This window comes from Salmo salar, chromosome ssa01 (assembly GCF_905237065.1).
Source record: "Salmo salar chromosome ssa01, Ssal_v3.1, whole genome shotgun sequence".
NCBI lineage: Eukaryota > Metazoa > Chordata > Actinopteri > Salmoniformes > Salmonidae > Salmo > Salmo salar.
The window spans coordinates 2,046,622-2,059,341 of record NC_059442.1 but is presented as its reverse complement, the minus strand read 5'-3'; the positions used below and the strand labels follow the sequence as shown (position 1 = coordinate 2,059,341).

At 45.3% G+C, this 12,720-nt stretch overlaps 1 protein-coding gene across 1 annotated transcript in view; it reads right to left on the bottom strand.

Annotated features, from left to right (window-relative positions):
- slc4a11 (solute carrier family 4 member 11) overlaps positions 1 to 12,720 on the bottom strand; it is a 140,554-nt gene that overhangs the window by 93,880 nt on the left and 33,954 nt on the right. The window contains exons 4-6 of the mRNA XM_045704876.1: positions 12,374 to 12,455; positions 7,589 to 7,712; positions 3,151 to 3,378 (exon numbers count right to left, since the gene is read on the bottom strand). Of these exons, the coding sequence (XP_045560832.1) occupies positions 3,151 to 3,378; positions 7,589 to 7,712; positions 12,374 to 12,455 (434 nt within the window). The remainder of the gene's footprint in view (positions 1 to 3,150; positions 3,379 to 7,588; positions 7,713 to 12,373; positions 12,456 to 12,720) is intronic.

Below are 12,720 nucleotides of genomic sequence, written 5' to 3'. Positions count from 1 at the left end.
TTGACACTTGCTAGTTCCAGTTGTGGCCCATGGCTAACAGCTGCCAATACCAAAAATGTGTTACTTTTCTATCTGTTAGAGTTTACACTTTCTCTTTCAATTTATAATGTGAGGAGATCAAAATCATTTAAAAAACAAATCTACCAAATCTATTCATTTTAAAACGTTGACTACTTTACATTGACGTTCACCTGATAATAAAACGTGAATTATATTTGTTTTGCTAACGTATGATGGGGATCCCTGCATCGCCGGTTTGCCTGAGAGGGTGTCCCTGGGCAAGAAAAGGTGGAAGACCCCTGCTATAGTTGGTTACCTCTGAAACACTAGTCTGTAAATAAAAACGGCGAGACAAACCTGAAAGTAAAGAACTAAATGAATCCTTCTGTAGTGTCAGAAGGAGGGATGGAATGACATGTTCAAAGGCAAACGCTATCAGAAAATCATGTCTTAGTAATGATTTCCTGGCACAATGATGGAAACCGCAAGACAGTATGTGTCTTCTTGACAAAGCACGAGTCCATATCTGTCACTCACAATCAGAAAGCAGTGAGATCTCATTTTTTGTTTCAATGTATTTGGCACCCTCTTCTGTTCTATATGTGCAGCCACTATACACTGGAGCTAGACTAAAACAAATCTCTCTCTCTCTCTCTCTCTCTCTCTCTCTCTCTCTCTCTCTCTCTCTCTCTCTCTCTCTCTCTCTCTCTCTCTCTCTCTCTCTCTCTCTCTCTGCTTGCTGTAATACAAACACATATAAATACCCATACTGTAGTTGTATTGACAGGCTTCTCTGTACAGTGTGCATTGGTTTCTATTTCAGAAGTGACTAGATGCCCAAACAAACATAATTATTTCCTACTAATAAAAGAGTAATAACTCAGTTTTGCTCTAAATAGAAACTTGGATCATTAAACATGGATCATTAACAGAAAGTTTTACAAGGATTTGTTTAGTCATTTCCATTACTTAGTTAATTAGCTGCAATCATTAGCTATCTTCACTTTCCTTGCGTTGTATTAAATGATAGTAAGAGCTTTATATGTGTTGTTTCCCTTGGAGTTGTCTTTGCCCTCTGAAATTGGGTTGGGAAATGAAGAACAGGTCTACCACCTGCCAGAACTGCCTTTAGCATTGGCTGGCTGACTTAGCCTATTAACCTTTGACATTGCAAAATAATTTCATGTTCTTTCTGTTTGTGTAAGTTATCTCATAGGTTTGTATATAAAAGTGTCTGGTAGCCTACAGTTGTATGTACTTTACCAATACACACACGCACACCCATTCCTTTTTTTCTCTCTCGTTTTGGCGCAAAACATTTTGTCTGCAACTCAAGCCGTACTTATCCACGCTAATTTTATCTTCCCTTCATGCATTTGTTGATTAAAAGTAATAATATCAAAGTGATCATGATTAAGAGTTAATAAGCTAAAGAAATGTAAATACATATACTTTGTTTATCCTCATAATTGTATTTGGGGTTTGCTCCTGGATGGAGATTTTGTCAGTCAAAGTGAGATAGACTACAAGAGAGGCGCCATGTTTTGACTGTGTTGTGGTTCATCCTATTGAGGGAGGATAATTGAGTAACATTAAAATGTATAACTTAAGGCATGGTATATGAGCTTGACCCAAGTGTTTGCTCTATTGGTAATATGTAGCCTATATTTACTGCCTTCAGATATTGATATTGTCAGAATGCCTATTTTGAAGTTAATGGGTCATTTGTGTAGGAATGGAATGTTCCATGGTGAAATGCATTGTGGGTAAAAATGTATTTAAATCCCCTCATTCCCTGTTGTGATTGACCAGTCATCAGGAATTATAAGCATGTGTTAGCCTATCAGAGCGTTGACCTGTTGCTCTTTGTCCTGTTTATTATTTTGTAAATATTACAACTGCTTTCGCTACCTATTTCTTCTTTACTATGCAAATAAAAGCATTTACCTTGGGCAGAAAAACTGCACTATCTGCCTCTTTTCTGCACTTCCACGTTTGTCCAAAAGACACCATTTGTTGTTAATTTGATTTTTTTTAAATCACATGGCAGTGGTGATGTATTGGTTTCCTACTGTAGCAAGGTTTATTTGGGTTCAGCTTGTATCTTTCCTCTCCATGCCTGCCAGACAGCGTGACAGGCAGGTCCCTCAGTAATCCTCCTGGTGAGCTGACCCCAGCTCTACTCGCCTCTACCCAGCTCGAGGCTACTCAGGGCTCCAGGCTCAGTCTCAGAGGAACACTCTGGAATTGAATATAATTGTCAGTCTGTTTCTGTCTGTGTTTCTGTCTGCCTACTGTAACGTTTGGTGTGATGTGCTTCTTGATCTTCGTTGTCTATTTCTAGATGCCTATAATTCCCGTAGCACGCGCTCCAGCAGGTATATCTCACTGGTCACCCCCAAAGCCAATTCCTCCTTCGGTCGCCTATCTTCCCAGTTCTCTGCTGCCAATGACTGGAACGAACTACAAAGATCTCTAAAACTGGAAACACTATTCTCCCTCACTAGCTTTAAGCACCAGCTGTCAGAGCGGCTCACAGATTACTGCACCTGTACATAGCCCATCTATAATTTAGCCCAAACAACTACCACTTCCCCTACTGTATTTATTTATTTATTTTGTTCCTTTGCACCCCATTATTACTATTTCTACTTTGCACTTTCTTCCACTGCAAATCTACCATTCCAGTGTTTTACTTGCTATATTGTATTTACTTTGCCACTTTTCGCTTTTGCCCTTTACCTCCTTATTCTCCACCCCTTTTTATACTTATATTTTTTTTCTACTGTATTATTGACTGCATGTTGTTTATTCCATGTGTAACTCTGTGTTGTTGTATGTTGTCGAACTGCTTTGCTTTATCTTGGCCAGGTCGCAGCTGTAAATAAGAACTTGTTCTCAACTAGCCTACCTGGTTAAATAAAGGACTTGTTCTCTACTAGCCACCTGGTTAAATAAAGGACTTGTTCTCAACTAGCCTACCTGGTTAAATAAAGGACTTGTTCTCAACTAGCCTACCTGGTTAAATAAAGGACAAATGTTTTTGGTTTTTTTTAAATAATAAAAAAAAGTTTGCCTTGGGGTAGGGGTGGGCTCATGTCACTTCATGTGCCCAGCTGGGACACGTGTGTTGGGTGTCGGGAGCCTCACCTTGAGTGGCTTGTGGGAGTGTGGGTCAGTCTCCTCCTCTTCCTCCTCCTCCTCCTCCTCCACGGCAGCAGGTTGCTGATTGGCTGCTGTGAGCTGGTGTCGTTGGAACACCAGGGCTTCTTTAAACTCCTCCTGGGTCTTGGTCTCTAGGAGCTTCTGTCTGAACGAGATGTCTGAGAATAACGTCCCAAATGTCCTGCCGAGCTCCATCGCTGTCTTCGTACTCTTCTGTGCAGAGGAGAGGAGATAGAGAGAGCATTATGACTAGCCAAACCAAAAAAAACGAACAAGTTGTTTAGTCTGTATATTGATGAACATATTAGAAGAAGAAGAAGAATGCAAGTAGTCTGGGTTGATTAGATGTTCAGGAGTCTTATACCTTGGGGGTAGAAGCTGTTTAGAAGCCTCTTGGTTCTAGACTTGGCCCCCCGGTACCGCTTGCCATGCGGTTGTAGAGAGAACAGTCTATGACTAGGGTGGCTGGGGTCTTTGACAATTTTTAGGGCCTTCCTCTGACACAGCCTAGTATAGAGGTCCTGGATGGCAGGAAGCTTGGCCCTAGTGATGTACTGGGCCGTACGCACTACCCTCTGTAGTGTCTTGCGGTCGGAGGCCGAGCAGTTGCCATACCAGGCAGTGTTGCAACCAGTCAGGATGCTCTCGATGGTGCAGCTGTAAAACCTTTTGAGGATCTGAGGGACCATGCCAAATCATTTCAGTCTCCTGAGGGGGAATAGGTTTTGTCGTGCCCTCTTTACGACTGTCTTGGTGTGTATGGACCATGTTAGTTTGTTGGTGATGTGGACGCCAAGGAACTTGAAACTCTCAACCTGCTCCACTACAGCCCCGTCGATGAGAATGGGGGCGTGCTCGGTCCTCCTTTTCCTGTAGTCCACAATCATCTCCTTTGTCTTGATCACGTTGAGGGAGAGGTTGTTGTCCTGGCACCACACAGCCAGGTCTCTGACCTCCTCCCTATAGGCTGTCTTGTCGTTGTCGGTGATCAGGCCTACCACTGTTGTGTCATCGGCAAACTTAATGATGATGCTGGAGTCGTGCCTGGCCGTGCAGTCATGAGTAAACAGGGAGTACATGAGGAGACTGAGCACACACCCTTGGTGGTACCCTATGTTGAGGATCAGCGTGGCGGATGTGTTACCTACCCTTACCACCTGGGGCGGCCCATCAGGAAGTCATAAGATCCAGTTGCAGAGGGAGGTGTTTAGTCCCAGGGTCCTTAGCTTAGCTTAGTGATGAGCTTTGAGTTCACTATGATGTTGAACGCTGAGCTGTAGTCAATGAACAGCATTCTCACATAGGTGTTCCTTTTGACCAGGTGGGAAAGGGCAGTGTGGAGTGCAATAGAGATTGCATCATCTGTGGATCTGTTGGGGCGGTATGCAAATTGAGTGGGTCTAGGGTTTCTGGGATAATGGTGTTGATGTGAGCTGTGACCAGCCTTTCAAAGCACTTCATGGCTTCAGATGTGAGTGCTATGGGTCGGTAGTCGTTTAGGCAGGTTACCTTAGTGTTCTTGGGCACAGGGACTATGGTGGTCTGCTTAAAACATCTTCTGACAGGGAGAGGTTGAAAATGTCGTTGAAGACAGTTGGTCAGCGTATGCTCGCAGTACACATGTCACTGGGCAGCTCTCAGCTGTGCTTCCCTTTTTAGTGTGTAATAGTTTGCAAGCCCTGCCACATCCGACGAGCGTCAGAGCCGGTGTAGTAGGATTCGATCTTAGTCCTGTCTTGATGCTTTGCCTGTTTGATGGTTCGTCGGAGGGCGTAGCGGGATTTCTTATAAGCTTCCGGGTTAGAGTCCCGCTCCTTGAAAGTGGCAGCTCTAGCCTTTAGCTCAGTGCGGATGTGGCCTGTAATCCATGGCTTCTGGTTGGGTTATGTACGTACAGTCACCGTGGGGACGACGTCATCAATGCACTTATTGATGAAGCCAATGACTGATGTGGTGTACTCCTCAATGTCATAGGAAGAATCCGGTTTGTGTAATGATGGGGACCAGGTGTGTGTAATGATGGGGACCAGGTGTGTGTAATGATGTGGACCAGGTGTGTGTAATGATGTGGTCCAGGTGTGTGTAATGATGGGGACCAGGTGTGTGTAATGATGGGGACCAGGTGTGTGTAATGATGGAGACCGGGTGTGTGTAATGATGGGGACCAGGTATGTGTAATGATAGGGACCAGGTGTGTGTAATGATGGGGACCAGGTGTGTGTAATGATGGAGACCAGGTGTGTGTAATGATGGAGACCAGGTGTGTGTAATGATGGGGACCAGGTGTGTGTAATGATGGAGACCAGGTGTGTTTAATGATGTAGACCAGGTGTGTGTAATGATGGGGACCAGGTGTGTGTAATGATGGAGACCAGGTGTGTGTAATGATGGGGACCAGGTGTGTGTAATGATGGAGACCAGGTGTGTGTAATGATGGGGACCAGGTGTGTGTAATGATGATAACCAGGTGTGTGTAATGATGATAACCAGGTGTGTGTAATGATGGGGACCAGGTGTGTGTGATGATGGGGACCAGGTGTGTGTAATGATGGGGACCAGGTGTGTGTAATGATGGGGACCAGGTGTGTGTAATGATGGTAACCAGGTGTGTGTAATGATGGGGACCAGGTGTGTGTAATGATGGGGACCAGGTGTGTGTAATGATGGGGACCAGGTGTGTGTAATGATGATAACCAGGTGTGTGTAATGGTGGAGACCAGGTGTGTGTAATGATGGGGACCAGGTGTGTGTAATGATGGGGACCAGGTGTGTGTAATGATGGAGACCAGGTGTGTGTAATGATGGGGACCAGGTACGTGTAATGATAGGGACCAGGTGTGTGTAATGATGGGGACCAGGTGTGTGTAATGATGGAGACCAGGTGTGTGTAATGATGGAGACCAGGTGTGTGTAATGATGGGGACCAGGTGTGTGTAATGATGGAGACCAGGTGTGTTTAATGATGTAGACCAGGTGTGTGTAATGATAGGGACCAGGTGTGTGTAATGATGGAGACCAGGTGTGTGTAATGATGGGGACCAGGTGTGTGTAATGATGGAGACCAGGTGTGTGTAATGATGGGGACCAGGTGTGTGTAATGATGGGGACCAGGTGTGTGTAATGATGGGGACCAGGTGTGTGTAATGATGTGGTCCAGGTGTGTGTAATGATGGGGACCAGGTGTGTGTAATGATGGTGACCAGGTGTGTGTAATGATGGGGACCAGGTGTGTGTAATGATGGGGACCAGGTGTGTGTAATGATGATAACCAGGTGTGTGTAATGGTGGAGACCAGGTGTGTGTAATGATGGGGACCAGGTGTGTGTAATGATGATAACCAGGTGTGTGTAATGGTGGAGACCAGGTGTGTGTAATAATGGGGACCAGGTGTGTGTGATGATGGGGACCAGGTGTGTGTAATGATGGGGACCAGGTGTGTGTAATGATGATAACCAGGTGTGTGTAATGGTGGAGACCAGGTGTGTGTGATGATGGGGACCAGGTGTGTGTAATGATGATAACCAGGTGTGTGTAATGGTGGAGACCAGGTGTGTGTAATAATGGGGACCAGGTGTGTGTGATGATGGGGACCAGGTGTGTATAATGATGGGGACCAGGTGTGCGTAATGATGGGGACCAGGTGTGTGTAATGGTGGAGACCAGGTGTGTATAATGGTGGAGACCAGGTGTGTGTAATGATGGGGACCAGGTGTGTGTAATGGTGGAGACCAGGTGTGTGTAATGATGGGGACCAGGTGTGTGTAATGGTGGAGACCAGGTGTGTGTAATGGTGGAGACCAGGTGTGTGTAATGGTGGAGACCAGGTGTGCGTAATGATGGGGACCAGGTGTGTGTAATGATGGGGACCAGGTGTGCGTAATGATGGGGACCAGGTGTGCGTAATGATGGGGACCAGGTGTGTGTAATGGTGGAGACCAGGTGTGTGTAATGATGTTTGTATGTTCAGTGTCTGATTTGACTAAATTATATTCCATTTCCATCCTTTCATCATAAAATCATTAGACCTCCCACAATTCTTCATCATCATTACACTACAATCATCCTATTCACCCTATCTATCTATCTATCTATCTATCTATCTATCTATCTATCTATCTATCTATCTATCTATCTATCTATCTATCTATCTATCTATCTATCTATCTATCTATCTATCTATCTATCTATCTATCTATCTATCTATCTATCTATCTATCTATCTATCTATCTATCTATCTATCTATCTATCTATCTATCTATCTATCTATCTACCTACCTATCTATCTATCTATCTATCTATCTATCTATCTATCTATCTATCTATCTATCTATCTATCATCTATCTGGTTTCTATCGGCCGTCCATCAGTTGACAACATTCATTCAGTGAGGAAAGAGATGCATTAGCACCTGGTTATAGTTACCATTCTGAGTGGGGCCAGGATGAGGATGACATAGCGGACTTCACAGCAGTTCTCTCCCCAGTTCTGAGGCCGCTCCAGACGAGAGATACAGACGTGACGTCTCTGGAGTCTCTTCACATTGCAGCTAGGAAAACAGAGGTTATAACACATCATACAGGTTATAACACAAACATATTATAACACATCACACAGGTTATTACACATTATACAGGTTATAACACATCAACAGGTTATAACACATCATACCGAGGTTATAACACAAACATATTATAACACATCACACAGGTTATTACACATAATACAGGTTATAACACATCATCTTCAAAGGCGGATATTTTGGGTGGTCCCCGTCTCAGAAGTGCAGAGCGTTTGGCACAGCTGGTACTTCTTAGTTCCCGAGAGTAACGGAATGTTACGCCCCAATCATGAACTTGGTGTTTTAAAAAAGCACCTCAAGGTTTGCAAGTTCAAAATGCTCACACTTCACTGGCTATTGCAGTCGGTAGACCCCAGTGATTGGTCCAGGTCCATAGGGTGTGTATCAGTAGGCCCCAGTGATTGGTGCAGGTCCATAGGGTGTGTATCAGTAGGCCCCAGTGATTGGTCCAGGTCCATAGGGTGTGTATCGGTAGGCCCCAGTGATTGGTGCAGGTCCATAGGGTGTGTATCGGTAGGCCCCAGTGATTGGTGCAGGTCCATAGGGTGTGTATCAGTAGGCCCCAGTGATTGGTGCAGGTCCATAGGGTGTGTATCAGTAGGCCCCAGTGATTGGTGCAGGTCCATAGGGTGTGTATCAGTAGGCCCCAGTGATTGGTGCAGGTCCATAGGGTGTGTATCGGTAGACCCCAGTGATTGGTGCAGGTCCATAGGGTGTGTATCAGTAGGCCCCAGTGATTGGTGCAGGTCCATAGGGTGTGTATCGGTAGGCCCCAGTGATTGGTGCAGGTCCATAGGGTGTGTATCGGTATGCCCCAGTGATTGGTGCAGGTCCATAGGTGTGTATCAGTAGGCCCCAGTGATTGGTGCAGGTCCATAGGGTGTGTATCGGTAGGCCCCAGTGATTGGTCCAGGTCCATAGGGTGTGTATCAGTAGGCCCCAGTGATTGGTGCAGGTCCATAGGGTGTGTATCGGTAGGCCCCAGTGATTGGTGCAGGTCCATAGGGTGTGTATCAGTAGGCCCCAGTGATTGGTCCAGGTCCATAGGGTGTGTATCGGTAGACCCCAGTGATTGGTGCAGGTCCATAGGATGTGTATCGGTAGGCCCCAGTGATTGGTGCAGGTCCATAGGGTGTGTATCAGTAGGCCCCAGTGATTGGTGCAGGTCCATAGGGTGTGTATCAGTAGGCCCCAGTGATTGGTGCAGGTCCATAGGGTGTGTATCGGTAGGCCCCAGTGATTGGTCCAGGTCCATAGGGTGTGTATCGGTAGGCCCCAGTGATTGGTGCAGGTCCATAGGGTGTGTATCAGTAGGCCCCAGTGATTGGTGCAGGTCCATAGGGTGTCCTTATCGTTCTGCACCTTTTGTATGGTGGTGGAGGTGGCTTGGCCACCGGAGCGGCGCCGTGGGATCAGAGTATTGGCCTATCTGGATGATTGGCTGGTTGTAGCGGCGCCGTGGGATCAGAGTATTGGCCTATCTGGATGATTGGCTGGTTGTAGCGGCGCCGTGGGATCAGAGTATTGGCCTATCTGGATGATTGGCTGGTTGTAGCGGCGCCGTGGGATCAGAGTATTGGCCTATCTGGATGATTGGCTGGTTGTAGCGGCGCCCGTGGGATCAGAGTATTGGCCTATCTGGATGATTGGCTGGTTGTAGCGGCGCCGTGGGATCAGAGTATTGGCCTATCTGGATGATTGGCTGGTTGTAGCGGCGCCGTGGGATCAGAGTATTGGCCTATCTGGATGATTGGCTGGTTGTAGCGGCGCCGTGGGATCAGAGTATTGGCCTATCTGGATGATTGGCTGGTTGTAGCGGCGTCGAGGGAACAGGTGGAGCTCCACACTGCCACGCTGGCTTCCATATTCAGTCTCACTAGTGAATCACAACAAAAGTTGTTTGAGTCCGGTTCAGCGCGTTCAGTTTCTGTGTCTCGTTCTTGACTCAGGTTCTGAATCATGCATTTTTGTCCAAACGGAGGAGGGTTTCATTCTAGGTCTGTCTGGTACGGTTCCTTTATGATAGCTGTGGTTGCTTCTGGGATTTCTGTTGCTGTATCTGTTTCAACGCTGGCTGATAGCTGCACGTCTAGACGCATCTCGCCACTGCCAACGGTTGCTCAAGCTATCCTCGCCGTGCGCTGACTCCTTGAAGAGACCCATGACTACAGTTGCAGGGCGTTTCCATTGGCCGGGCAGTGTCCTGCAAGGTGATCACAACAGACTCATCCTTACTGGGATGGGGAGCGCTGTGTGTTGGTTACTCGGAAAGAGTGATTTGGTCAACAGCGCAAAAGCCGCTGCATATCAATTTCCTAGAACTGCTGACTGTTTTGCTAGCGCTGAAGCGTTTCCTTCAGATGTTGAAGGGTCAGCGTGTATTGGATCACATGATTACGGCTATGCAGTCGGTGCACCGCGCCCTCTACGAGAGGGTTGGACTTTTCAGAGCTGTTTGGTGGACATTTAGATTTTCTCGTTTTGAGCAGGGCTTTTTGTTTTTCCACGGTGAAAGTACAGTATATATGGCAGCCATCTCGGTGTGTCATGTAGGGATTGATGGCTCTACTCAGGGGTCTCAGCCTCTGGTAGTGCGGTTCCTGAAAGTCGTGCGTCAGCTCAGACCAGTGTCTAAGCCTATGGCACCGACCTGGGACCTGGCTTTGGTCCTGGATGCTCTGTGTGAGCCGTGATTTCAGTTTGCTTCAGGTGAATAGGATTGGTTGTTGACTCCCCATAGTACTTTATACCTTGTTCCTTCCTTCAGGGAACAGTAGTTATATCCATAACTGTACATTTCCGTCCCTTACAATCAAAGCAATGTATGCCTGTAACTCAATGCACTGCCTTTTCAAATGGACAAACCTTTATCTAGGGCTACATTTGAGCAAATGCAGAGATGTGGAATAATTACAGAAAATCGTTCAATTAATTATAACGCGTCATACAGAGGTCATAAAACATCATAGAGAGTCTCATAGCAAAGGGTCTGAATACTTATGTAAATCAGGTATTTCTGTTTTCTAAAAACCTGTTTTTGCTTTGTCATTATGGGGTATTGTGTTTAGATTGATGAGGGGGAAAAATTATTTAATCCATTTTAGAATAAGGCTGTAACAAAATGTTGAAAAAGTCAAGGGGTCTGAATACTTTCCGAATGCACTGTACAATAATTACAAATAAATTGTAGACTGCAAATTGACTGCAAGAAGCCCCCCAAAAAATATATTTCACTAAAACATCATAATGTTAAACCTTACTTAAGAAAGTATTCACACTCCTTGACTTTTTCCACATTTTGTTCTGTTACAGCCTGAATTTAAAATGGATTAAATTGAGATTTTTTGTTACTGGCCCACACACATTACCCCACAATGTCAAAGTAAGTGGAATTATGTTTTTCAAAATTGTTACAAATGAATTACATATGAAAATCTGAAATATCTTGAGTCAGTAAATATTCAGCCCCTTTGTTATGGCAAGCCTACAGTACCAATTTGGACACACCTACTCATTCAAGAGTTTCTTTATTTTTACTATTTTCTACATTCAAAACTATGGAATTGTCACGGTTTTCGTAGGAAGGAGCGGACCAAAGTGCAGCGTGTGTGTCGTTCCACATTTTATTTATACTGTGAAACTATGCAAATACATATAAATAAACTGAATGACAAAAACAACAAACCGTGACGCAGAGGTGAAAACATACACTACTCAAAATTAATCTCCCACAAACCCAGGTGGGAAAAACACCAACTTAAATATGACCTCCAATTAGAGACAACGAGGACCAGCTGCCTCTAATTGGAGATCATCCCAAACAAAACCAACATAGAAATACAAAATATAGAAAAAACCCCCCTGTCACGCCCTGACCTACTCTACCATAGAAAATAACATCTTACTATGGTCAGGACGTGACAGGAATAACACATATGGAATCATGTAGTAACCAAAAAAGTGTTAATATATTTTTCAAAGTAGCCACCCTTTGCCTTGATGACAGCTTTGCACACTCATGGCATTCTCTCAACCAGCTTCACTTGGAATGCTTTTCCAACAGTCTTGAAGGAGTTCCCACATATGCTGAGCACTTGTTGGCAGCTTTTTATTTTTTTATTTAACTAGGCAAGTCAGTTTCAAGAACAAATTCTTATTTACAATGACGCCCTACCCCGGTCAAACCTGGATGACGCTGGGCCAACTGTGTGCTGCCCTATTGGACTTCCAATCACGGCTTGTGATACAGCCTGGAATTGAACCAGGGTATGTAGTGACACCTTTAGCACTGAGATGCAGTGCCTTAGACTGCTGCGCCACTTGGGAGACCCACTCTGCAGTCCAACTCATCCTAAACATCTCAATCGGGTTGAGGTCGGGTGATTGTGGAGGCCGGGTCATCTGATGCAGCACTCCATCACTCTCCTTCTTGGTCAAATAGCCCTTACACAGCCTGGAGGTGTAAGGGCTACTAAGCCCAAACCAGATGGCGAACCGCTGCAGAATGATGTGGTAGCCATGCTGGTTAAGTGTGTCTTGAATTCTAAATAAATCTCAGACAGTGTCACCTGCAAAGCACTGAATAAAATCACCCGCGGGCCGCCAGTTTGGGGAAAACCCTGACTTACAGGATACATAGCCAGGATTGTTGGTATTGGACTCCGGTGGCAGTGGCTGTTACTCCCTGGATGGTCTCTGACACCAGGTGGACTGCAGGGACAGACAGACAGACAGGTGGTTAGAGGAGGGTGGTGGTGGTCACACAGTAACCAGCTAACATGTCAACATGCATGCACAGGAAGATGAAGAGATATTCATGAATTCATGAAATTTACAAAATTGTCAAATCGCCAATCACTTATGGGTTTAATTGACACATAAACAAACATTAAAATAATTCCCTCAATCCCTAAAACGTTCAATACATAAAACAAAGAATGAAACACAGTTCAATAAGGGCCTTCATACAACCACA